This window comes from Chelonia mydas, chromosome 22 (genome assembly GCF_015237465.2).
Source record: "Chelonia mydas isolate rCheMyd1 chromosome 22, rCheMyd1.pri.v2, whole genome shotgun sequence".
Lineage (NCBI taxonomy): Eukaryota > Metazoa > Chordata > Testudines > Cheloniidae > Chelonia > Chelonia mydas.
The window spans coordinates 18,172,205-18,198,435 of record NC_051262.2 but is presented as its reverse complement, the minus strand read 5'-3'; the positions used below and the strand labels follow the sequence as shown (position 1 = coordinate 18,198,435).

General features: G+C 52.4%; 1 protein-coding gene across 1 annotated transcript; it reads left to right on the top strand.

Annotated features, from left to right (window-relative positions):
• The first annotated feature begins 1,644 nt into the window (after window positions 1–1,644).
• Window positions 1,645–26,231, top strand: TMPRSS13 (transmembrane serine protease 13). The gene is made up of 14 exons (XM_027824817.3): window positions 1,645–1,837; window positions 2,790–2,873; window positions 9,884–10,061; window positions 11,196–11,306; window positions 14,304–14,426; window positions 15,389–15,518; window positions 16,935–17,027; window positions 17,962–18,005; window positions 20,106–20,265; window positions 21,111–21,283; window positions 22,999–23,097; window positions 23,786–23,928; window positions 24,208–24,360; window positions 25,211–26,231. The coding sequence occupies exons 3-14, from the start codon at window positions 10,001–10,003 to the stop codon at window positions 25,223–25,225; spliced, it is 1,305 nt and encodes a 434-aa protein (XP_027680618.2). The 5' UTR covers window positions 1,645–1,837; window positions 2,790–2,873; window positions 9,884–10,000; the 3' UTR covers window positions 25,226–26,231.

The following is a 26,231-nucleotide window of genomic DNA, read 5'->3' as shown; positions in this document are numbered from 1 at the left end:
TCCCAATCCCTGCAGGGAGAAACCCGCTGCTGCTTTCCTCCATGCTCCAGACAGCCTGGCTCCACCCTTGGCTTTCCAGTGAGAGCATTTGGGGTAGGTAGGGACCTGGATGAAAAGAGGGTTGCAGTGTGAATGGGAGGGAGGAACCCTGGGGAAATGGCAGAACAACGTGGGACTCAGAGGGCCTGGCTCCCCACCCCCTTGCTCCTGCATTATCATCGTTAACACAGGGCTGTGAAACGCTACACAATCCAAATTCCCCAGGAGGAGCATTCCAGCCACACTTTGCACAGCTGTAAGTGACTGCAGGAGGGGCAGGCCGTGGGGGATCTGGCCAACAGAGTGTCAGGAAAGGGTCTGAAATGCTGCCTTTAGCTGGCTCCCTTCTCTCGCCACGCAGCATTCGCCCGAGATCACACAGCAACATGGGAGCGACTCTTCTCCGTGTAACGCAGCCAGCCCACTGCTCCCTGGAGGGACTGGGGACAGCTCCCCATTGGCATGTGGAGTCGAGAGGCCACTCTCATAGTGTCCTGTTGCAGCAGAGATTGGTCACCCCAGTTCTTCCTGCTTCTGTCATAGGACGTTGCTCGGTGACATGGTTTGTTCCTCTGCCAGAAATGGACCATCACATCCTTCCACAGGAGCCAGGGTAGTGAATATTGTCACTGAAAGTTTAAACTAGCAGGAAGGTTCACAGGTAACAGCTACCCATTAGGTTCCGTTTTCTCCTCCAGCTGTGGCTTTGGGAGTGACAGAGGAATGTGGGTCGGGAGAGGGAGGGGTCTTTTGACAAAATCTCCCAAGAGATAAGGGCCCTGATTCTCCTCTGCAATCTGCTCCTGCCTTTAGCTCAGGATGAAAGGTGTGGGAAGGAGCCATGTTTGTGTCTCCCATATTCTGGGGCAGTGGGAGGGCCTACTCAGACCCCTGGTGTAACTGAGAGAAGTCTCAGGGATGTTCTAATTTATACTTTCTTTCCCATGCCCCCCTGTGGCTTGTGGGCAGCACAGAATAGCCAGAGATCTGTGTCCCACAACTGGAAACCTCAGCTTGGTCTGTGCTGCTGTGCAGGAGCTGGGTCCCTTTCTCCCAGGATGGCAATAAGTGATCGGGCGAAGAGGCGTGACATGACAGCACCTGCTTTGTGTCCTCTGAGTCAGACTCTCCAGCTAGGAGCCTTACGAGTGTGACCTCACGCCCATGGGAGTTCACTTGAAACTGGGCTGCTCTCAGGGGAAGGCAATTAAGGACTGGGGAGGACTGGGGCGGCTCTGAGCTCAGGGAGAACATTTGCGAGCCACTCAATGTGAGACTTGCCTTGAACAGACCATCTCTGAATGGAACAAAACCTCCGAGGGTCCCACAGGCTTTGAGTGTCACTGCCCATAATAGATTATCTGGCTACTCAGTAGGGGTGTCTGGGAATTGTTCTTCCAGAAAGATACGTCCGACCCTGTGGTGAGAACTAGGACCCCTGCCAGGTTCCTACCAAGTTTCTGTTGCCTCTGTACAAAGACACCCCTGCCCAGCTGTCAGAAGCAGGCAGGACTGGCTGATGGGCCAGATTGTAAAAGGCAGATATTTTTACACTACCTACTGGGTAATTGGAAACAAACAGCCAGCAGAGCTGAGTGACAGGTCAGGCCGGTTTTCCTCTGTCAATTACCCTGGCAGTTACCACACAGGTACGAGCACAGACAGACTTCCTGTTCCATTCCCGCAGAACTGCCTGCTCTCTCTGGATCGGACACTCTCCAGAAAACCATGGAGTTGGCGGCACTGTGATCCCTGGACTCCAGCCCTGGTGGCGGCCATGGAACGGGACAGCTATCTGGTAAGCTTGCTCCTCCAGCTCCTGGCAGAGCTAGCAATGCAGGGAAGTAGCCTCCCTGAGATCAGTGTTTAATTAACGAGCTGCTTTGTTTGCATGACAGGTAATTTCTGGGGGGGAACCTGGGTTTGTTTTCCTGCCCATTCTGTAGGACGTTCCTCTCCAGGCAGCATTTTTGTAAGAGATGGGAGAATTTGATGGCGTAGGGAGGGAATCATGACTTCTGGGTTCTATTCCCTGACACCGACCATCACTGCTCCATGCCTCAGTTTCCCCATTGGTAAAAGGGGCAGGATAATAGTTACCTCCCTCAGAAGGCGCTTTAAGGCTTAACGAGTGTTTGCCAAGAAGATGGTGGCATTGTGCTAGCGAAGGGGATCTTACTTTTAACTCAGTGGCATTGATATTTCATGGTGAAATAGACCAAGACCTCATGGAAGTGCAAGGACCAGGGAAAAGGCCAAATGCTTGGCTAGTGTAAATGCACCCTGCTCTGGTGAAGTCAATGGAGCAGCACCAATGTGCTCTCACAGAGTACGTGGTCCTGTGTTTGGTACAGAGAGGCAGTGTTATCTGAGCATGGGGCTGGGAGCCAGGAACTCCTGAGTCCTGAGCTCTCCACTCCTGCTGTCCGTTTCTAATTATGATTCTCACCCTCTTAGCCAGGGGTTCTCAAACTGGGGGTTGGGACCCCTCAGGGGGTCACGAGGTTATTACATGGGGGGTCGCGAGCTGTCAGCCTCCACCCAAACCCCACTTTGCATCCAGCATTTATAATGGTGTTAAATATATAAAAGTATTTTTAATTTATAAGAGGGGGGAGAGTCGCACTCAGAGGCTTGCTGTGTGAAAAGGGTCCCCAGTACAAAACTTTGAGAACCACTGCTCTTAGCAGAAAACATCCAACAATCGTCTCTCCTCTTTCTGTCCTTCTCCCTTTCTGTCTGGCGAGCAGTGACCACGGTCCCCTGTGCACGGTACCAAGCGGAAAGAACCAGCCTCTTGGGTGAACAGCTGCATCGACTTCGACTGAGGCACAGTAGGTTCCTTGTCATGGTGAAACCTCCCTGTCTGTGCCCCGGCCTCAGCCCCTGGGCGTTGGCCCCGCTCTGCGGGTGGCGCACCTTAGCCCCGCTGCTGGGCATGCATAGGCCCCGTGGCAGTGGCAGAAAGTGCAGCAAGGAGGAAAGGGCAGGCTGGACTTTGCCTGTGACGGTGCTGAGCCGCAACAGAACACACCCCCTGTGCTCAGGGGACTTGTTCCATTTAACCAAGAGAAGGTTATGGGGTGACTGGATCATTAGGGCCAACATGGTGCTGAAGAAATAGTGAGTTCTTTGATCTAGCAGAGAAAGGTCCAGCACGAGCCAATGGCTGGGAGTTGACGAATTTAGACGGGAAATAAAATGCAGGTTTTAACAGCGAGGGTAATGAACCCTTGGAGCAACTCGCCTGGGGGTGGTAGGTTTTCCAGCATGGCCATGTTTAAATCAAGAAGGGGTGTTTTTTAAACAGTCAGCTCTAGCTCCGACAGGAGTGACTGCAGGCAAGGCCGAGGGCCTGTGCTAGGCGGGAGGTAGATGATCACCGTGGTCCCTTATGGCTCTATAATCGATGACTCTAGGATCCCAGGGCGTGCTGACAGCACTCACCATCCTTCGTGCTGGTGTAGCAAGTACACCCCTCCTGTGTGCTGGGAGGGACAGCCACTTCTGGAGCTCCCCCTGGGCCAATGTAGCTTCCCGCTGCCCGGTATCAATCCCGCAGCCTGGCCTAAGCTGAGTCCAGCTCTGAGTGACGTTGGAAGGCCAGGGAAGAGCAGCACCTTTGCAAAATCAGGCCAGTCATTTGGACACCCACATATCAAGTAAATTACCTAACTTCAGGCAGTCACATTGGGCAATTTTGGCTTACCCTCTAGTTGAGAAAGCATGGACCTGGGAGTCAGGAGTCCTGAGGGCTGATCTCAGCTCTGCTGCTGACTCACTGCAGGACCTTGGGTAAGCCCCTTCCCTGCTCTGTGTCAGTTTCTCCATCTGTAGAGTGGGTGGAACGGTGCTCACTCCCTTTACAGAGGGCTTTGAGATTTGTGGATGAGGGGCTTGTCTCACTGACTTGCAGGAATCCGTTTCTGACCTGCTCCAGCTGACTCAACACAGAACCAACGTTTTAGCCTTGCAGAACTTCCCTTAATATGTCAGCATTATTCCCTTCTTTGTGCTGGCATCTTCTAAAGCATCTGGTCTCTAAGTGTCCGACCAGATTTCAAAGAGGAGAAGTCACTGTGACTGATGGCCATGTTCCTTGCTCAGAATCCCAGTGACTGGGTGCTAAATAGACCCCTGCCTGTCCCAGGGTACTTGACAGCATCAGAGGAAAAATCCAAGATAGCACTGCAGAATCAAGCATGCTTGGTTTTGCTTCGTCACACCACAGGTTTTGGTTCATTATAAACTGTCTATGTTCTCACCTCAACTTCCTCCTATGCTAGTGCATGAGAAGGGATCATTTGTTTATATTCACAATGGGTGAAACTCTGGCCAGCACAGGGGCCTACTGACCACTTAATCCCATCCTGCAGATGCAAGTGAGGCATAAACCTTGTGCTGGCTCTGCAGTGGGAGGAATTTTGCCAGTTGCTAGGCAGTCAGTAGTGTCATTATTATTATGTTAATGCACTATTTATCAGGCACCAGCAGCACTGTGCAAGCGCACAAAAGAGCCAGGCCCCTGTTTACACTCTAGGCAAATGAGTTCAGAGGCTAACAGCAGATTGTGTGATGATCTGGGGAATAGGAAAGAAGAAGAGCAGATATTTAGGCAGCTCATTTCAACTAATTCAAAACCGCATGGGTTGTTTGATCTGCCACTGATCTCATTCTTCTTATGTGACTGCTACTTAAATGATTCCTGTGACTTTCTGTTTCTAAAGCCCTTTGGTGGTGTCCTTTCATTTTGAATTAAACACCCACTCTGAAGGTGCAGACAATTTCTAGCTCTCTCTTGCATCTGCCTTCCTGTCATTGTTTGATTCTGAACACTGGGCTTCGGCCCATGCTGTCCCTTTGTGGCGGGTCTCCCTACCTTGTGAACTTCATGTTAGGGACATGGCAGATTGTTTCTCACTTGCAGTCTTTAAGTCAAGATGAGATTTCTTTTGAAAAGCTACACTATTGCTCAAGCAAAAGTTCTGGGACTGAGGCAGGAATTACTGGGTGAGGTTCTCTGGCTTGTGCTAAGCAACAGGGCAGCCTGGATTTTACCATCATGGTCCCTTCTGGCCTTAACATCTATGACTCTGCATTGCTGACGTGCTCCAGTTTTAATTCAAAGAGTAAAACTGGAGAGGGGCAAACAGTTATAAAGGGCTGCTCGTGTATGTATCTCCCCCCGCCCCTCGACTCCAGGAACAGGGCACACAATGAGAATCAATAACTGTCAGGAAATCGGTTTGCAAAATATCAGGAAATTCAGCAGAAAATTATTCTACCAGCTCTACTTCAAACCTCTTGGGCCTGATCCTCCGCTGAGTCAGTGGCGCTGGGCGGATTGACAACAGCGAGGATCTGGCCCGTTAGTTTTCTAGTTTCTCTCCTCCTTGTTTCTATCCCAACGTTTTGTGCACAGCACATGAATACTTGTTACAGCCATTATTAAATTTGCAGTGGCCTCCTGAAATTGGCTTGTACTTTGGCTGGAAGATTCAGCCCTGCAGCAGGACCTCAGTAACAGGTTTGGCTCAAACCACGCTCACACTTGAGATCGGCCCTTTGTGCATTACCCAGCACACTTTTTCAGTGGCCAGCAACTCTCACTCCATGTTGTCTGGGTGACAGAAGACAGCACAAGCCCCTCGTGCTACTTAAGTCCCACTTAAACCTTCCTTCGCCTGGTACACAGAGATGACCTTTTTTTGCTCTCTCTGGATGTCTGGTCTGCCACAAGTCCCACCTCCAATGAACCCAACGAGGGAACTCCCACCCGAGCCTTGCTCATGGGACTGCAAGGAGCTCCGGCCGTGCAAAAAATGGGTTCAGCTGAGCGTGGACCTTTTTGAAATTCAGGCCCCTGTTGCTCCTGGTTATCCACACTATTCTGGGGGAGGATCTGAGAAGGGAGGCTGGTTATTTCAGTGGAATTAAAAATAGCTCAGCCCCTGGGCCACTCTGTGACATGCCAAGTCCTGTGGGAAATGACAGTAAGGCAAACTTGCCCTTCTTCTCCTCCACTCCAGGAGTGTGAAAGCCTCAGGACGGGCACAGGTAGGAAGTGACCTCTCTGCTCCTCTGTGTGTTTTTGGGGGAAGGGCAGACAGCCACTCACAGCCCACCTTTCTCACCCTACTCGGGATCCTGACTCACAGCTTGCTTAATCCTTGGCTGCTCACTGGTTGTGCTGATGGTGTCGGCAGGTGAATGCCACTAGGGACTAGCTGGTCAGGAGTGATGCTGAGGTCACCGCGGTAGCAGTCGCACATAGAGACTCTGAGGTCTCTGTAGAGAAGGACAGGGCCTCTCTTCCCTATTGAGGGAACAACCCCCAGTGTGCTGCTGGTTCTGTCTGGGCGAGGGTTTTCGCCCCCCGCCCCGGCCTCACGCAGGTGCTTAGCTCGTGGACTGAAGCATGAGGCTTGACTGGCCTTATTGCTGTTAGCTTAAGACCTGACCATTGCTTACTGAAGTCAGCAGGAATCTTTCTGTTGATTTCAGTGGGCATTGGATCGGGGCCTCAGATGCCTGTATGTGTTACTGAAGGAGGCAGTGTGGTCTGATGGGACTGAAAGCCAAGAATCCCAGAGAGCTCTGCTCCCAGATCTGCAGGGCAAGTCCCTCTGGCTAACATTTTAAAGGGTGACCATGCAAGTTTGGGTGCTCAATCTGAGACACCCAGATTTAAGGAGGTGCTGAGCACTCACAACTCCGGCTGGAGCCTATGGGGCCTGTGGGGTGCTCAGCATCCCTAGCAATCTGGCTTTAGTGCACCACGCTGAGCCCCCAAAATTAGCCGCTGCTTTTGAAAATGTTGACGCTAACTCCTCTGTGCCTCACTGTCCCCCCCAGTGAGGCACTGGCTGTGAGCCACTGGGGTTGGTCATTAGAATTGTCGTAACGTGAGCCATGCTTTAAAAACCCACCCACAATCTTTGAGTCAGTGCCTGTTGTGCAGTGAATTCCATGGGCAGGCTAGACACTGGGTGAACCAGCATTACTGCTGCGTGTTGTACGTAGACTGCCCGTGTTCTGGGATGGGCAGCTTTCACTCCACCTTTCATCATTCTGTGTCGCTCAGTTAAATCCCCTTGACGAGTTTTTAAAGGGACAGCAAGACCCACAAACACCACACGATACAACCAGATTTAAGGGGACTTCAGTCAATGGCCTTGCTCAGCCATGTAACATTGGAAGAGACCTCCAAAAGGTTGGGATTGTGGGGCCTGATCCAAAGCCCACTGAAGTCAAGGCTAAAGGGGAAAGGCTCCCATTTAGATTAAGAGGCCTGAACAGAACAGCTCTCAGGTGATGTACAGGGCAGGGCTCAAGAAGGAGGCACCCCCTCTTTTTAAGAGTGTTGCAAGAGTGGCGTAAGTAGAGTGGGGCAAAATTTTTCGGCCGAAACTTTTTCTGAATTTGTGTCATTTTTCACTGAATTGCTTAAAAGAAACAAACAAAACAAATTCCAAAAAAGTCAAAATATTTTGATGTTTTGATCTGAAAGGATTTCTGGTTCAGACATTTCCTTCAGTTGTATCTAAAAAATGTCAAAACGTTAAGAAAAGCTAAAAATCCAAACGAGACACTTCAGTCGACCCAAAACAAGATTTTTTTTCAATGTTATGATTTGCCAAAAATTTCATTTTCAAGTTTACCCAAAACATTTTTTACAATTTTTCTGAATTGCCAGAGAACTGACAAATCAGTCATTCACCTTCTGAAAGTGGTAAGTGTAGGCAGGCCGAGAGCCCTGTCCCAGCAGCCTTTTGTAATGTTGTTGTACTCCACCAATGAGAAAAAAGAGAAAATAGTCTGATTGTAGGTGGGGTAGGGATATCTGTGGTGACTCACCCAAGGAAGCTAAATATTACATTTTAACAAAGGGCTTAAAGGTATTTACTGAGTCTACAGTGAAATGTGACAGCCTTCCAATGCACTCATGAAAGAATCTGCTATTCCCATAGCAAATTGGGCAAAACTAGGCCAAATAAAACCCTAAATAAGAAAATTCAGCTGGAATCAGGGTAATATATTAACTGCATTATAAGCTCTTGTGATTTCATCATGAGTCTCAGGCTGTTCGGTGGTTTTCTTCAAGCCCAAGCTCCTGCAGTCATGTGAATACACCAGCATCTCAGTTTACATTTTTTTAAAAAGGAAGTTCCTGGTTGTGGAGACAAGCTTGAAAAAGTGACCCCTACAGGCTCTTAAGCCAGAGGGCAAATGGAAGGAACTCCAAAGATATGAATTTAAGCTGATCTCATGACTTTTTGGAGCCTGACTCACGATTTTTGAATGTTTTGGGTTGGCAGAACGGTATTAAGCGCTGGCTTGTCCGGTGGCGTGTCCCTTGCTTATGGCATACACCCTTCCTTTGCGATACTGTATGTTGTGTAGAGATGGGCATCAGAAAAATCCCAAAGGCCAATGGTTCAGGCTCAAACCTAACAGCTCAGGCTCACTTCCATCACAGTGATGTGTCCAACGCCCTTGAAAAGGTTAGTGCCCAGGACCTCAGATTAAACAATGGATGTCTGTCCTGATGATGGAATGGTTCTGCCTTCTTTCATTGGGTGAGTATTCTCCCTCACTCAACACCTCGCTGGGGAAGCGGCTGCTTTGGGTCAAGCCAGATCTTTCCAGGTCTGTTGCTTATGTCACGAATTAGGGTTTTGAGAGAGTTTCTGTGGGACAAATCATAAGTAAGCACTGAAAATGAGTGGAACCCCCCCGGGAGAAAGACCCCAAAGGATATAGCCTTTGCATTTTTCACATGGAGAAGGAACTATGAACTCAATGTTTATGAACCATAAACATCTGACTTGTTTCCCCTTTGCATGAACTATATCAAAAGGCTGACTCACAGCAAATTCTGGTGGTTGCTGCACCATTCCTGGGCTCCCTCACTGCACAAGTGAAATTTTCTTTTTTGCAAGTTCTCTGTTGCATGTGACTTTTTTACTGCTAAAATTAGCCAGGGATTTAAAACAGAACCCACATTAGCAGCAAAACCAATGTTTGTTCTAAATTCAAAGCTCAGGCTCTCTCCAAGGAGAAATGGGGGAACATGACACACGTATCTGGATTAAATTAATAAAGCACTCAGGAGAGATGAATTTGGGTAGAGGAGATAAATATTTGGTCCCATATTCACACTGATCAGTTGTGACATAATTGCAGAGCAGCATTCCAGGGCTCAGGAAGTTTCGGGCTTGGAACACCAATTATGAAATGTTACTAAATAACAACTGGAAGTTACATTGGCATTTTCTGAATGAGTGACTCAGAGGACTTATATAATGATAGATACTCAGTTTCCAAACCTGGGTACATAAATTGGGGCACCTAATTCCTCACCTGGGTGCTCACATGGGCACTGAGACTCTGGACAGGGAAACGAGCCACCAGTGACTGAGCTGAGTACCAAACGTGTAATCAGATGCCCTGAGCTAGGTGATCAGCTTGGAAAATTTGGTTGTCAGCCTCCAAAAGGAGAAAAACCAGAATGATGCAGCGTGATTCTTTGCAGAGACGCTCAGCATTTTCCAGCTCGACAAGAGCTCTGGGAAGAGGCACCTCTTGGGCTTTCTTTGCCTCCATAAGCTGGCCCGTTGTACTCTGGAGGTACATCTGCTGGGATGTTCGGCTGCCAAAGCCAGCCAGCTCCTTCGGGAAGCTCTGCTACTTGGATTTCCTGGCTGCATACATGAGCTCTTGCTTCATGAAGGCAAGTCTTCTAGCTTTCCCTGGGCACCCAGGCTGGCCTTTGGCTACAGGGAGCTATCATCAGGGAATCTCCAGTAGTGTGTGTGAGTGATGGTGTTTTCTTTACCTACAGATCAGTCTGGCTCTGCCAAACAGCAGCCTCGCTCCCAACCCCTATGCCTTGTGAGTCAGTTGCCCCATCGCCACCCCGTCTGCACATCCACGAGAGAGGGTCTGTGAGAGCAACTTCATGCCGTGCGCTCCAGAGTCTGGACTGGCTCCACCACAATATGTGGTTTGTGACAACACAAGTAAGATGGGTGGGGCAGGTCTCTTGGCAGCTACAGCTACTGGGAAGTCCTTGCTTCCTGGAGAGGTTGGGCGTGTGCTTCCAGCCAGCCTTGGAATTGTGAGCCCCAGTCGTTCATGCATTAGCTCCTGCCACGCTGGGAGAGCTGACTGGGAGATAGGACTGGATGGTGCAGTCTCATACGGAGAGCTACCGGTGATGTGTCCCATCACCCCCGGCTGGCTAAAAGGAACACCCTCAGCAGGGAGCTGGCAGGCTCCCTGCGGCCCATGGGATGCGGTGGCAGCAGTGGAAGGAGGAGAGGGAATGCCCAGGGGTGTATGTTACCCTCCTGCAGAGCGATGTGTAAGGGGTGTATGTTACACTCCTTTGCACTCACTTAGATGCCTGTGGCCTGGCTCTACCTGGCTAGCATCAGGAGCTGTACTCACAGCACCTTGTGCATCACCTCTGCACCTGGCCCAAGGGTGGGATGCGCCCTGCTTTGAGGAATGGGGAGGTGACGTGGATGGCCTGTACATCCTGCCTGTGAGAACCAGGGTTTACACTAAAATTACCCGTAATGGGGACAATGATGGTATGGACCAATCTAGCCTTTCACCTGGAGGCTGCCAGTTCAAATCCAGCCCACGTCTGCCGTGACGGAGCGCCGCTGTGCGGTGACCCATGTGACCTGCGTTTCTGGGTCCCAGAAAACACTGGGGTGAGCAGCTGGGTTGTCAGCCCCCGCAGAGGGACCAAGGAATGAATGTGCTAGGAGAACGAAGCCTCTCTCAGCCCTAGCAGGAGCCCGGGTGTATTGGCAGGAGAAGCCTTGGGATGCTTGCACTGCCTCTGCCCAGGCTGCCCTCCGAAGGTCTAGTCACAGTGGGAAGCAGCTAGCCTGGGATCCCTGGGCTGTAGCAGGAATGGTGTGTGCTAGGGACACCTGCTCCCCTGCCTGTCAGAAATGGCATGTGCCTGCTGGCGAAGGAGCAGTCGCACATCCCCAGACATCCCTCCGCGGGCCTAGGTAACACCACTGCCATGTCCAAAGGGCTGAGCATCCCTCCTCTCCGTTGGGGAGGAGCTTGGATGGGAATGTCTCGGCAACCATGTGTGCTAGTGACTGTGTTTCTGTCATCCCAATCTCCAGTGTCCCCAGCGGCAAGGTGCAAGGCCTCGTCGTGCGTGGGCCAGAAGAAGCTGGCGCTGATCCTTTGCATCTCCTTTCTGATAGTCCTGCTCATTGCCCTCATCCTGCTCTGTGAGTCCTTTCCCCTTCGTTAGCCACCAGCAAAACTGGCTATCCTGGGGTGCAGGCCAAGTCCCTGCGCCCATCTAGGGGCTTGGCCCGCTGGGGGAAATATGTCACCCAGCTTTGGGTTTGGGCAGGCCAAGCACAGCCACGGGCCTGCCAGCAGGGTTCTGGGACTAGAAATGCTAACAGGAGGGAACCCGACAGCCTGTAAAAGGAAATGGAGAAAATCCCTGCAGAAATAATCATCTGACAAGCTCCTCGAGCTCTCTCCAGTGCTGCTCAGATTGTGGTCGCAGGAGGGGATGGCTCACTGGCCTAACCTTCACGTTTGCTAATACTGGAACTCTCACTGGAGCTGAGCTGGGCTGGCCCTGCTAGCCACGGGTGAGGAATCAATGGGGTTCCATGCACCTGAATGTGTAGTTCTCAACTCACAGGGCCTGTACACTCCGCAGAGGCATCAGATGCCCTGGGGCCCTTTGCCTAAGCATAGGGGATTGGCCAAAGTTTCTCCCTCAAACCCCTACTTCTTCCCATAATAGAACTGCATCTGTGTGCAGCCCAAACGCTGCGTTGTAAATTATTGTTGGTGTTAGCATTACTGCAGCACTGGGGATGTCACTGTAGTGAGCTGTGGTGCATTTTTACATGGAAAGATTATTTCTGTGTTGAATTTCAGTGTCTAGTGACCTTCTGTTGGGATATGCATTTGCTTTCTATTTTTAACAGATTCTAGTGCTAATCTGCACTTTTTAAAATGACACCTCATTAAACTCCTGTGAGCGTACACTATCTTCTTCTATACACAGTTCATGTACTGAGAAATCTGGGTTTCACCCAGAACAGTTGTCTTAGCCTTTCCACCCAAGTTACCTGGCAAACGCCCCTACCCACTATGAGTAAGGAGCTAACCCTAAAAAGAAGACAAGTACTTAAGGACCTGATTCAGAGCTCCTTCAAATAAATACAAAGACTCTCACTGATTCCAGTGGGCTTTGGAGAGCCAGAAATGAAAGCCATTTCCCCATTCTCACATTCTTTAACCTGCCCAGCATATGCTACCTCTGGCCTGTCCCATCGTGCAATGAGACATAGGTCTGAGTTGTTGTAAAGCTTGCATCAGCACCCACGCTCCCCTAAAGTTCAAGGCTGCTCAGATTGGCCCGTTATAGAAGGACATGAGCTGGGATTTTCTGATTTGGGTCCAAAGTTCCCCCGAGACTGAAGACGGTTCAGATCTGATGTTCCACTCTGGGCTCAGCTTAACAGACATGGACTAGAGAGTTATGGTCTGTATTTTCTGCGTCATATACAACCTCTTGGTTTAACACCATTGATTTGAGACTGATAACAGACTAGAAGGGGGTTAATTAGGAGCTCAGCTGGTCCCCACTCCTTCTAGCTCTTCATATCCCCCTGGGTGGGTTTGATAATTGTTCCTGTCAACTCCAGCCACAGCCTGGGAACTACAGGCTAGCACATAATGGCACTGCCTGGCTGTCAGAAGGAGGCAATGCAGCTGCAGTGCTAAGGATGTGATTCCTGGAAAGATGGCCCAGGTGGTGAGATGCCTCCATCCTTCTATTTCTTGAGTTTTCCTGACATCTGCTGGACACCTGGGAGCAAAGAATTTCACAAGGAAATTAAAACAACATCTTTCTGCCTAGTGTTTTGGATGTGACATGCACCAAGTAATCAGAGGCAGATGGTTAGATGTTTAGATAAGGCCAACACTTTCCATTTCCTGCAAATATTTTCAGGTGTGGCCACAGCCATCAGCACATATGCTAGTCCCTCCTACTCTGAGTTAATCTCTGTGCCAGGCACACAGCCAGCGGGGAATTAGTAAGAGCTCACCAAATGGAAAGGGAAAATCAGCGGAGACCGAAAAGTTATTTTCCAGGTTTTACAGATGATGAAGCGGTTGTTTTTTTTAAATTCCTTTGTCAAATCTAGCTGCTAGTTTTCCTTTTATCAGTTGCATTGTTGAGCCCCTGCTGTATCAAGTGGATTCAAAATATTTTTACTGGGCGAATGTTTTGCAGATGCAAATTAAAACTGCGTGAAGTGAGAATGGATTTTGAATGGAGCTGAGTCAAATGCAGCAGTTTTGGATATCCTGGGACAAGGGTGGGGATCAGGTGAACTAGAGATTGGCCTAAAGCAAACTCTGGATCTGACCTTGAGATCCCAAGGGCAGAACTCTGGCTCAGAAGATGCCCAGTCAGATTTGGCCTATAACAGCCTGAGGTTTGAGCTGTAAACCATGATCCAGGCTCAGGCGTTGCATCCAGTGTTTGGGCTGTGCACCCTTTTCTGGGTGTCGTCCATGTGCATTCATGTCCCTCTGAGCTCTGGTTCAGGGGAGCCCAAAACTGCAAAGGGAAACTCAGTTGACTTCCACTTGCTTCCTCCTAGCGACCACTGAGCTTTGCCTGAACCCAGCACAAACCATAAATGGGCCACATGTCGTCTGAGTGCGTGTGGGTCTGTGACCCTTCGGGACTGAGCCTGGCTGCGTTTCTAGGGGGCCAGGTTCTGGAGGTTTCAGAAAGAGTTTTGTCTGTCCAGTTTTCCAGACAGTTCCTCATGGAGAGCAGGGGTTGGGGCAGGTTTTAGCATTGATATAGGGGTGGGGGCTTGAGTTGACAATCACTTGGCTTGAGTGTGGGGGCATCGGAGGGAGGGGCATCAGGCTGAGTGATCCTGCTCTTTACTGCTTGCAAACCTTGGAGCAGGATACCACGTGAGGGGGATTGTGCCTGGGGAGCATCCTCTCTATACCCCTGACCGGGACTTTGGAGCAACCACAACAGCGACTGCTCCAAAGAATCCAGCCCAGGTTAGTGCAACCCTGGCCATGCACCAGCTGGGGTGTCTGGGGCCTGGGGTGAAGGAGCTGCCAGGCCTGGGATGGAATTGGCTGGCCGGAAATATCCCCTCCCAGCGCAGGTGACCTCCCGCCCAACTCTCTCCAGCTCACCTCTGTGTGTTTGCTTGCAGTCCTGTTCTGGCGGTCCAACACCGGCTTTCTGTACAAGGAGCCAACTGAGAGCTGCAGCCACAGAGCTGTGCGCTGTGACGGGGTGGTCGACTGCTCCCAGAAGAGCGATGAGCTGGACTGCGGTAACACAGCTGGGATGCAGGTGTCCCGCAGGGCGAGCGGGGAGCGGGACAGGCTTTGGAGTCATGCCGCTGCTTTCATCCATGCCCTGTCTTAGGACCTTGTGCTCTAGGCTCCGAGCGAGCCCCCAGACGTGACCAGGTCTCTGGGGCAGGAGTTTGCACTGCTGCCAAAGATGGCATGGGGCCCAGGGAATGCTGGGACCCCCGATGTGCAGGACGTGGGAGGAGCTGGGGCCCCTGGCGTGAGAGGGGGCAGCGGCTGGGCTGGCAGGGTGTAGCCACGGACCTGATGTTTGCTCTCACATTTTGGGCAGTGCCTGAAGCTGCTGCATGTGATGACTCTGGTGAGGCTTGTGTGGGGTTAGCTGGTGCTCCCAATTCCCAGGGGGATTCAGAACTGGCACCAATTACACACACCTGGCCCCGCTGACAGCACCTCAGGGAGATCAAGGCTGGAGGGGACAAAGAGGCTGAGCTGGGCTCTCCCTGCACTGGTTTCCAGTGAACAGGCTGAGGCACGTTGGCTGGGGCTGCACGCAGGATGCTAGTTCTGCCTTTCACTGCCCCTGCCCCTGCCCCCTGGAGAAACAGGCCTTTGGTCCCCAGCTGTCACCTGGCGCTGGGGTGGAGCTCACAGTCACACTGCACATCCACTCACAGAATGTGCCATGCCCATGGATGCAAAGCGCAGGGGCGGGCTTCTCCTCACCCCCCTGGGCCTGGCGCTCTGTCAGTTCAGTGGGGCTGCTCCTGATTTACACCTGTGGGCAGGAGAGGGGAATCAGGCTGGTCATTTGCCAGCTTTTGTGCATGATCATGACACAAGGGCCCAAGTTCAGTCCTGGTACAGGTGGGCTGGGCTCTTTGCCAGGCCCAGGTGCCTCTCTCAGAGGGTGAGCTGGAGCTGCAGTACTGCCCGTAGCCCCTGCTGATTCTGCTGTCTCCTTCCTTTGTGCCTGCAGTGCGGTTCAGGTGGGATCAGTCTCTGCTCCACGTCTACTCCAGCACCGAGAATCAGTGGCTGCCTGTCTGCAGCAGCGCCTGGAACGACTCCTTCTCCAGGAAGACCTGCCAGCAACTGGGATTTCAAAGGTAAGTCCCCAGAGACGGGCACTGTGCGTGTAGTGATGGGGGATGGAAGCCAGAAACCCAGCCCACACCCCAAATGACCTGCTCCTGGGCTCCCCATATCCAGGGGGAGCTTTCCAAAGGCACAAGGGAGAGTGAAGTACTCAGCCCCCAGGCAATGCCACTGGGCCCCTACCAGCCCTTTGTTCTTTGAAAATCTCTCCCACAACGGCTTCCGGCCACCAGGTACTTCCCCCTCCTTTGCCACTGCTCTGTGGTTGCTAGCCGCTGAAGGTTGCATGGACTCCTCCTGTTTCTCTCTGCACCTTCCCTGCATGGCGTTCGTTAAGTCACCCCGGGGTTTGCAGCAAGGGGAACCTGACCTGGGAATGGCGGGGAATGGCACTGATCCATGCACAGCTGTCATTGGAAGGGGAGTCAAGGGGCTTGTCTGCAGTGGGAAACCCCCGTGTAGCTGCACTGTCCCATTGCAAACTCCCCCCCACCCCCAAGTGCAGATGCACAGCACCCTTGCAAGAAGTGACTTGAACTGGTGCAGGTTACCCAGGTTGTTTTCACAAGCAATGGTGCAAATAACTTTCTACACTAGTGCAGTGCGTGTGTACTAGGATTTGCATCTGGATGGCTAAACTGTCAGTGCAGCAATGCAGAAATCCCCGGGATAGACCAGCCTTAGCTCTAGTGCAACTGGGGTGACCAGATGTCCCGATTTTATAGGGACAGTCCCGATATTTGGGGCTGTGTCTTATATAGGCACCTATTACCCCCCATCCCCTGTCCCGATTATTCACACTTCCGGTCTGGTCACGCTAAGTGCAACCCACTTTAGGAGTTTGGATCTTTACCACCCTCTAGTGGGTGGTTCACATCTGGCTCCTACAGCTGCCAGCTAATGGGTCTGTCTTCACTGCAACTAAACACCGACTGCTGGCCCAGGTCAGCTGACTCAGGCTCATGGGGCTCTTTAATTGTGGGGTAGATGTTTGGGCTCAGGGACCCTGCGAGGGGGGAGGGTCACAGCAACTTTTAGCCCTGCAGCCTCAGCCCCGCAAGCCCAAGCCAGGGATCTTTTATTGCAGTGGAGCTGTACCTTTGAGACCCTTGCTGTTTGCTCTGGGGGGCTTGGGTTCAAGCCCCTCTGGTGACCCAAGCAGGGGGTTGTTCTAAACGGACAGTGGGTGAAGACCGAGGTTCTAATCCAGAGTGGGGTACTCGTGAACTAGCGCTTTGCAGGGTTCGAGTGCCAGGGCCCCATCACAGCACCACCCCGCAGTTCAGTGTGAGTGGCAGCAGCCGGGGGAGATGCCCCGCTCTGGGCTACGGGATTTTAGCCCCTCTGCTGCATGCCTGATTTTCCCTTTGCGGAGCGAGAATTAAGGAACCCTGGCAGCATGACATGTCTGTTCTGTCTCCTCCCAGCACGTTCAGCACGGAGTACGTGCCAGCCTCCTTCCCTGGCAAAAGCCTCACTGTCACCAAGGAGCACCCCTCGATCCAGCAGAGTCTCAACAGGTAATGAAGAGGATCAGTTGCCTTTTCCCTGCTCCTCCCTGTGTCCTCTAGTGCCCTCGGGGCCCCTCTCTGCCCATGGCACTCGCTGCACGGTCCCCTCTGAACGAACTCGGGGAAAAAGGCCTGAGTTCGTTGTGGACACCGGAACAAAAACAGGGGGCAGGGCTGGGCACCAGAGATGATTAGCAACCTGGCAAGACTGGGCTCTTTGCTTGAGAAAGGAGACAGTGGTCTGTCAGCCCTGCTCGGAGGGGGGCCCACGGAGCCCCTCCACCATGGCAGCTTTTCCAGCAATTCCAGGAAAGGGAGGGGAGGGCTGTAGCCCAAGCTCTGCAGCCCTAATGGGATGGGAGCGCTAATGGCCAGAGGAGCAATCTGAGCAGTCTCTCGTCAGCTGGATTCCTGAGAGAACCATGAAGTGCAGTTAGCCCCTGCACTCGTTCTGCGGCGGGAACCCAGGCAAAACTTCATGTGCCCCCAAGGAAAGTCAGGGCAGGTCTGAGCCTGCTGGAGAGTGGCCCATGCTTTAGCAATGGCCCACGGGTGCTTGGTGCTTAAGGAAACCAAAGCACCTTGGAACAACAAACTCTGGTCTCACTTTACACCCGTGTAAATCTGGAGGGGCTCCAAAATAGTCATCCCCTGTCTGTCTGCCACTGTGTACACCTGCCAGAGGTGGGGCTGCAGCTGCGAGACAGAGAGAGGCAACCTGAAGGGATTTTCCAGGAAGTGAAGGGGAGACATGATCCTGTAGAGAACTCCCATTTCTCTTTACTGAACAACAAGAGAGAATCTGTGTTGCTTACATGCTGGCTGAGCATGTTAGGATGGGCAGGAAGGTGAGGGATCATCCACTCGGACTCTTTCTCTTGTGCTGTCTCAGCCTGGGTCCATGTTTGACTTTGTCTCTCGTTTGTTTTGTTCTCTCCTGCAGCTCCAAGTGTCCCACGGGAAAATATGTCTCCCTCCGATGCACAAGTAAGAGGGAGGTTTTACCATTGCCATAAAGCATAGACATGGTGACAGGAGAGCTGGGTCTAGAGCGGGTCTCGAAACCACTGAAACAACTGGTGTGAAAATGGTGTGAAAATGGTTTTACTGGGTTTTGGAAATGTTGCCAGATCCCAGTTTCTCGGCAGTTGGTTGGAAAAGTGAGAGAATTTTCACCCAAACTTTTCAAGAGGTTATTTTTTTCATTGAAATTTTGAATTTTCAATGAAAATTTTAACAAAAAATTTAAGTTCACAAAATTTAGATCAGCTCAGCTGATCTCATGTGACATGTCAACTGCCATTTTTTCTTTATCACAGTTGTACACTCTCTTTCTTTCTTTCTTTCTTTCTTTCTTTCTTTCTTTCCTTCCTTCCTTCCTTCCTTCCTTCCTTCCTTCCTTCCTTTCTTGACAGACTGAAAATATCAGTCTGTGCTATTGTCTATTTATGTGCTCACTTTCTGTAAACGTATACAAGTAAATACTAGGGGCCTGCCCCTAGAACTGGTCATCTATCCTAATCTACTCATCTCTGTATCCTATCTGTCTGTCACAACTCAGGGGTTTTTAAGGTGTCTGTCACTGTGATATCTAAGCAAAAAGTCCCTGTTTCTTATCATAGAATCATAGAATATCAGGGTTGGAAGGAACCTCTGGAGGTCATCTAGTTCAACCCCCTGCTCAAAGCAGAACCAGTCCCCAACTAAATCACCCCCGCCAGGGCTTTGTCAAGCCTGACCTTAAAAACTTCTAAGGAAGGAGATTCCACCACCTCCCTACGTAACGCATTCCAGTGTTTCACCACCCTCCTAGTGAAAAAGTTTTTCCTAATATCCAACCTAAACCTCCCCCACTGCAACTTGAGACCATTACTCCTTGTTCTCTCATCCGCTACCGCTGAGAACAGTCTAGATCCATCCTCTTTGGAACCCCCTTTCGGGTAGCTGAAAGCAGCTATCAAATCCCCCCTCGTTCTTCTCTTCCGCAGACTAAACAATCCCAGTTCCCTCAGCCTCTCCTCATAAGTCATGCATTCCAGTCCCCGAATCATTTTTGTTGCCCTCCGCTGGACTCGTTCCAATTTTTCCACATCCTTCTTGTAGTGTGGGGCCCAAACCTGGACACAGGACTCCAGATGAGGCCTCACTAATGTCAAATAGAGGGGAATGATCGCGTCCCTCGATCTGCTGGCAATGCCCCTACATATACAGCCCAAAATGCCATTGGCCTTCTTGGCAACAAGGGCACACTGTTAACTCATATCCAGCTTCTTGTCCACTGTAACCCCTAGGTCCTTTTCTGCAGAACTGCTGCCTAGCCATTCGGTCCCTAATCTGTAGCGGTGCATGGGATTCTTCCGTCCTAAGTGCAGGACTCTGCACTTGTCCTTGTTGAACTTCATCAGATTTCTTTTGGCCCAATCCTCTAATTTGTCTAGGTCCCTCTGTATCCTATCCTTACCCTCCAGCGGATCTACCTCTCCTCCCAGTTTAGTGTCATCTACAAACTTGCTGAGGGTGCAATCCACACCATCCTCCAGATCATTTATGAAGATATTGAACAAAACCGGCCTGTTTTTGTTACCCCTCCAGCTCAGTGGAATATATATTACTTAGCATAATAGCTACCCTATTTCACTGTGGGTGTAAGTAATAGCCCATGCAATTCAAAGTCGCAGGGGTCAGAGAGTCCAATTGTCCAGCTGGATTGTAAAAGTGGAGGCTGAATGACTTTAGACTCTCCTCCCAGCATGCAGCCAGCATTGTACAGCTGTCTAGGGTATTACTGGGTTCTCTTTGCAGTTCCACTGAAGCAGAAAGCCATTGCCACAGCTGGGGGCAGGATACTGGAACCGATGGGCCACTGCTCTGGTCTGGTGTGTTAAATGCTCTGTCCCCGTTGGTTGAGTGTTATCCGTGAGCACGTTTTGCCAGGTGTGCGATCTGTTAGGTGATCCTGTAACATGCAGGTGGGCCTGGCTTGATTTTTCCTGTCGAGGCACCTGACTGAGCTAATGGACCTTTTTGAGTTTCCCCTCAGGCTCCCACGGGAAGATTTGCCTCCTCAGCTTGTTTCTCTTCCTTCAGGCTGTGGACAAAGGGCTTCTGGCCGGATCATTGGGGGGAACGAAGCTTCGGCGAGTAAGTGGCCCTGGCAAGTTAGTCTCCAGTATGGGCCGAGCCACATCTGCGGGGGGACAGTCATTGATACCCAGTGGGTGCTGACAGCTGCCCACTGCTTCTTCATGTAAGTGGTGTGCCTGCTGACTGGCTGTGTTGGGTGCAGCCAGGAAGGGTTGGTTTACCTGCGGCTGATGAAGGGAAGGGCCTAGGTGAGGAGAACAGAAGATGGGAGTTATCGGCAGCCATGTTCCATTCTTGGTCACAGGGTTGAAATGCAGACAGACTCTGCTGGAGCTTGAGTCACTCTGGATCAACGCTGATGTCACCTGGGATCAGAATTGGGCTCTCTCTCTCTGGGGACTTTGGACCCGAAACTGGCAGCTCCACCACAAGAGCTAACACAGAATTTCCACTAGCTGTCAGCCACTAGAGGGCAGGATCACAGCTGTGTTCCAGCCCAGTCCGGCTCCTGGGGCCCGCGGCAGCTCTCAGCGCACACCAGTAGCCGATCCTTGCACAGGCCCCTGGTTTATATGTAATTATTTTAAGGTGGATGCATCCACGGCTAGGGGCGCGCAGACAGAAAGCCAATAGCAAACACACACGTCGGGGCCAATGGCTGGAATAAGAAATCAGCATCTGTGCAGAATGTACAGCTGAGACCTGTGCTGTAGATAAGAGAACAGGGACATTGCCTTTGAAGGGGGCGAATTAAAGCGCTGACCTGCGTATACCAGTTAGGGTCAGATATAAGTCCTGCTTGGATTGGGCTGAGCGACCCAAACCTCAATCGGCATGGTGGAGAAGTTGGTAGGGAGCGGGGTCTGAGCTGAACAAAATGGGGAGAGGGCGTTTCGTGCCAATTTTTTAACTCCAGTCCTTGAAATTAAGTGCTGGAGGGAGGCTGGAATCTGGCCCTGCTGTTCAGGGCAGTCCCTGCATTACATCCCCCTTTCTACATCTGCTTAGGAACAGCGTGAAGATCCTCAATGCGTGGAAAGTGTATGCCGGGGCCTCCAACCTGCTTCATCCTGCCAAGGGCATCCCCACCTCCCAGATCATCATCAACTCCAACTACAGCGATGACTATGACGACTACGACATCGCGCTGGTGAAACTTGCCACGCCCTTAACGATATCGGGTGAGGCTAATTCCCAACCTCCTCAGACCGGGAGCTGCAGGGCCTGTGCATCTGCTTGACTTGGCCAGCCAGACCGGCTCCAGCTCCACAGGCCAGGCAGGGGCTAAGCGTCTTTGGGCAATGAGGTCTGACTCCAAGGCGCATGAGAAGCAGGGGGGGAGCCAGATGCCGTCGGTAAGAAGGTGCCGGTTTTACACAGGGTAAGACCCAGCTGTGTGCACAGTGCTGTACTGAGCATGCCCACACAGAGACCCTGTCTCCCTGCAGAGCCTGAGGGTGACAGTGGGGCTTTATGCAGGCACAGGGACCCTCTGCACGTCCGGCGGCAGGACCGGGGCTGACAGCCGTCACCGGGCAGACAGGAGGCCGAGGGGGTACTGCTGAGCTGTTAAATGGGTGTTTATTATCATCCCCCCTGGGCACCACGGGCATGTGGGGTGAACAGCTCTGCACTGCTGAGCCATACAGAGAACATCTCTTGATTTATACCTGTAAAAACGGGTCCTGGGGTCTTCGTAGGCAAGTCCATGGAGATCGGTTTAGGGTCGGGCTAGTGGGATGCTGGGCAGATGACCGGGGACTGAGACTCCAATACACCAATGAATGCACCCCCTGGAAGCGCCATCCAAACACTATTACAGCCAAGAACTTTCCCCTCCCTCCATGTAATCTGAAAACGGCTCCGCCCAGTGCTAAGGAACCAGCCTGACAGCCATTGCCACCTGGTGTGGGCTAGTGCGGGGCTCCTGGAGCACACTGGGCATGGGCCTCATGCCTCCCAGCCCCCGGGGAAGTGCGCCCCAGGCCGATGCTTGCTGAGCCTTCTCGCTTGGCTTGGTCACAGTGAGGATGTCACGGGGTGGCTGGCCCCGGATCCTTTGTGCCGGAACAGTTGCTCCCCTTTGGCCAGGCAAGGGGGCAGGGCAGCCCCTGGACAGTGAAGGACCAGGGACAATCTGAGGGAAAGGGCTGGTGAATCAGAGCTGCCTGAGCAAGGGTCAGGAAAAGGGGCAGGTGAGAGCTGCCAGAGCCAGGAGGTGTATTGTGGGGGAAGGCAGGGAAGCAACAAGAGGGGGTTGCCGGCTGACCTCCCCACACCGGAGAGGGCATCAGGTGTGGGAGCAGTGGAGAAATTTACCCGCTGACATCTGCGTGCTGGAGAGCTGAACCCCGGGGACCAGTGAGGGGGCCAAGGGGTGCGATGGGCGCTCCCTGGAGTGGATGATCTCCCAGCAGAGAGGCTGGGAAGAGTGGGTGCACTCCAGCTGGAAGGGCTGGGGTGCCTGTCCTGGCTGAGGGACATAGGAGGGCTGACAGAGTCTGGTGTGGCGGAAGATGCCGGAAGGTGGCATGTGTTCTGTCAGTGGCTGAGAGGCGATGTGATTTGAAGGACTACTTGCACTGGGGTGATAAAGGGACTGTTTACACTATGCTTCTGTAACAAATCAGCCCAAGGCAGGAGAGCCTGGCAGAGTCCTTGGGTTATCTGAGAGGAGAAACTGAGGCAGATGCACCAGTTCTGCTGTGGCCTGCCACAGGAGGGGACTCCAGGGGGCCACCCGTTGACAGATGGTTAGTGAGACAAGACCCGAGTTTAGGTCCTTCAGAAGACAATGCTCCCTGCGGACGCTGCTGGAATACGAGTGACTGCAGCTATTCCCTGGTGCGTGTCAGGCTCACTCTCTTTCCTTGTTTGGTGTTTTCCTCTCTCCCAGGGCAGGTCCGCCCCGCTTGTCTCCCGATGTCTGGCCAGACATTCCAGGCTGGGAGGAAGTGCTTCATCACTGGCTTTGGCAAAACCAATGAGAACGAAGGTGAGAGTGGGGACTGAATCTGAATTCCCTTTGGGGAGGGGCCACATGCCCTGCTGTGGCCTCAGTCCAGCCGGGCAGCACCATGGGGGAGGCCTGAAAAGGCAGCTATGCATCGTGCTGCAGGGTACGGGGGAGCCAGAATTTTCAGCCTGGGCCAATGACTCTGAGTGCCTCAGTTCTGAGGGGCGCAACCTGAGACCTGCTGGTCCTGATTCTCAGAGGCGCTGAGATGCTGTTGATAGAAGTCCAGGGGGGCTCAGCACCTCTGTAATATCAGGGCCCAACAGGTCCCGATCTGAGGACCCCCACAATGAACATGCCTGAAGCTGGTGGCCAGTTTTGCTAATGTGACTTTAATCTGTGAAGCCACCATAAAGATGTCTGTGAGAGGAAGCCCAGTGGTCTGAATGATGGAAACAGGGCATACGATTTCAGAGAATACCTTTCTGTGGGCACGGCTAAGAGCCAGTGACCTGCCTGCTGTGGGATTCTGTAGTACGAACAGCTCATTCGGTATTCAGTGCAGTCGTACGTTACAGTGATCCCTGTGGCACCTTCGCTTACGGCTGTGATGTGCCGGGGGCCGGCAGCATGCGATCTAGGGGTGACAGCAGGTGGCCAGGGATTTGCTTTCTGTGCGCAAGCCAGGGGCACTGCTTCACCTGTCCCTTTTCTGTCACTGTTCCAGAGAACACCTCCCCAAAGCTGCGGGAGGCGGAAGTGGGCTTGATCGACTACAAGATCTGCAACAGCAGTAGCGTGTACCAAGGCGAGCTGACCCCCCGCATGATGTGTGCAGGGTACATGCAAGGAGGGAGGGACTCGTGCCAGGTGAGGTTTCTGCCAATGTTAGTCTGGAAGGGCCTGCAGCCCTAAGCAGGGGTGGGGGTTGGCTAGAGGGGGTGGGCACCACGTTGATCCAGAGACACCCCCCGTCTTAGCACAGACGTGTGGTCGAGCCGCCCCTGGAGATGTGCTGTGTTCTGGGCACTGCACCTGGCGGCACCCTGGAGTGGGCACCAGCTGTGCAGTGACCTGAGACCTCTGTGCAAACTGAGTGCACGGCGGGGTCTCCCTCCGAGTTCTCCTGACTCTGCCTTCCCGCTCTAGGGTGACAGTGGCGGCCCCCTGGTCTGCGAGGATAACAGCCGGTGGTACGTGGCCGGAGTGACGAGCTGGGGAATTGGCTGTGGCCAGAAGAACAAGCCCGGGGTTTACACTCAAGTTACAGAGCTCCTCAGCTGGATTCACAGCAAAATGGAGGTGAGCTGGCCTCAGGACTGAGCTCCAGTGGGAAAGTGCCTGTCTCTGCCCCATGTGTGCAGGCGAATGCCGCGGTCACCCTGGCGAGAGCGGAGGCTTTCCAGATGGCTCCCAAACCAACGTGAAGGACCTTGGTGGCTTGACTCTTGTGCTGCAACTGCCATCAGCCGCAGGCCCTTGGCAGAGCGCACGCCTCGCCTCCAGCTTGTGTCCTGGCTTGGGAGCCCCGGCTGAGACAGAGGCAGCAAGAAGGGAAATGAGGAAAAGTGCGAGCGCTAGAGCCTCACGTTGGCTCATCGGGAGTTATGGGGTGAAAGCTTCATCCCCTGAAATGCTAAGTGGGCCAGATGCTGCTCTTGGTCCCACTGCTGTAAATCCAGAGTGATGGTGTTGAGCTCAGGGGAGTTACAGCATCCCTGAGGGCAGGATTTCTCCCATTGTCTTTATGTCGTTGCAGACAGGTTGTTAGACAGGAAAACGGGGTTTGGGCTGCAATAACTCTGCAAAGGCGCGGGTTCCAGGCTGGCCCAGGCAGCCAAGTTGAGCACCAGCCTTTCCCGGGACCCTGCCTGCCCGCTGTGGGTGTTGCAGATCCCCTGGTGCTTCCCCAAAGACTGGGGTTTGACTCAGTGCCTTTTGACCAGAACGTCGCTTCCCCGCAGCACCACTCTGCCTCTGTGCCACTGCCTATACAGAGGGTTACGGGCAGTTGTGGTGCATCACAACTCCACTGAAACCAGCGGGAGCTAGGTTGTGTGGCACATGGAAATCAACACAACCCTGGAGCGTGCTGCTTGAAGCTTTGGTGTTTCCTGTCTAACCAGCGCTCTCCTCCCTTTTCTCTTCCCAGAGTGAGAGCGACTAAGGATGAGGCAGGCACCTAGTGGGGCTGTGGCTTCTCCTGCTAACCGCTCCAGGTGCAGCTAGATTCTCGGCGCTGTTCTGCTGTCACAGGGCGAAATGCCAGTGATCGCCCTCTGAGCATGGACTGTCCGAAGGATTTATGACCTGGTGCTGCCCTGAAGCCCTGAAAACACAGTGCCTCCAGCACTTCAAAGTCAATTCATTTTGCCAACAACCAAGATGGGAAATATGAGCAGAATACCAGGGGAAATGTCCCAATGGTGAGACCTGTGAGCTGGTGAAATACTTTCCCAAGGGAAGTGGCAGAAGCCCTATTACCTGAGACATTTAAAACTGGACTTGACAAAGCACTTGAAAATATGCTCTAAGGCACAGTCCTGCACTGACGGGTCCCTTCTGTCTTTAAATTATACAATTCTTGTTGTCTTGTAAATGGAAACCTGCTTTCTCTGAGTCTTTCATGTCAGAACCCGGGTGGACAGGCAGGTCAGTGCCGCAAGACATGGTACTGGAAGGGAAAAGGCTGAAACTCACATGGTTCAGCCCCTTTGCATTCTGTTCCTTGCGTTATAGTGGCCCCTCCGTAGGACGAGGAGCTGCACCAAGCCCTGGTCAGAGGCAGAGGCTGCCCTGAGGAGCTCCCTGTCTAAATGGACGCAGGCTGGGAGAAAGGAAGGATAATTCTCCCCAAAGAGGGCCAGTGACTTGTCCAAAGTCACCCTGGGGGTCAGTGGCAGAACCAGGTCAGCCCAATGCTTTAGCCACAGGGCTGCCCTTCACCATTCCTGTGGGCAGCAACGCGTAGTTCTGTAAACTCATGGCTCAGCGTCCACACATAACTGCCTCTGCAGCTCACGGCCCATGTCATCATAGCCTCTCGCAGTTGTCAGTGGAGGGGATTTGAATGGTTTGTAGATGAGGTTTCTGTACCGTGTAGGAATATCTGGTGAGTTTTTTTTTTTTTAATGGTTTCAAAATGACCTGCCCAAGCAGTCCTGCTTTTGTCT

Bases quoted from the DNA above. Each gene is read 5' to 3' on its own strand.
- TMPRSS13 (XM_027824817.3), top strand. From the start codon at position 10,001: ATGCCGTGCGCTCCAGAGTCTGGACTGGCTCCACCACAATATGTGGTT. The intron at 21,284-22,998 runs GTGAGGCTAATT...CCTCTCTCCCAG, and splicing joins CACGCCCTTAACGATATCGG to GGCAGGTCCGCCCCGCTTGT. The intron at 23,098-23,785 runs GTGAGAGTGGGG...TCACTGTTCCAG, and splicing joins CAAAACCAATGAGAACGAAG to AGAACACCTCCCCAAAGCTG.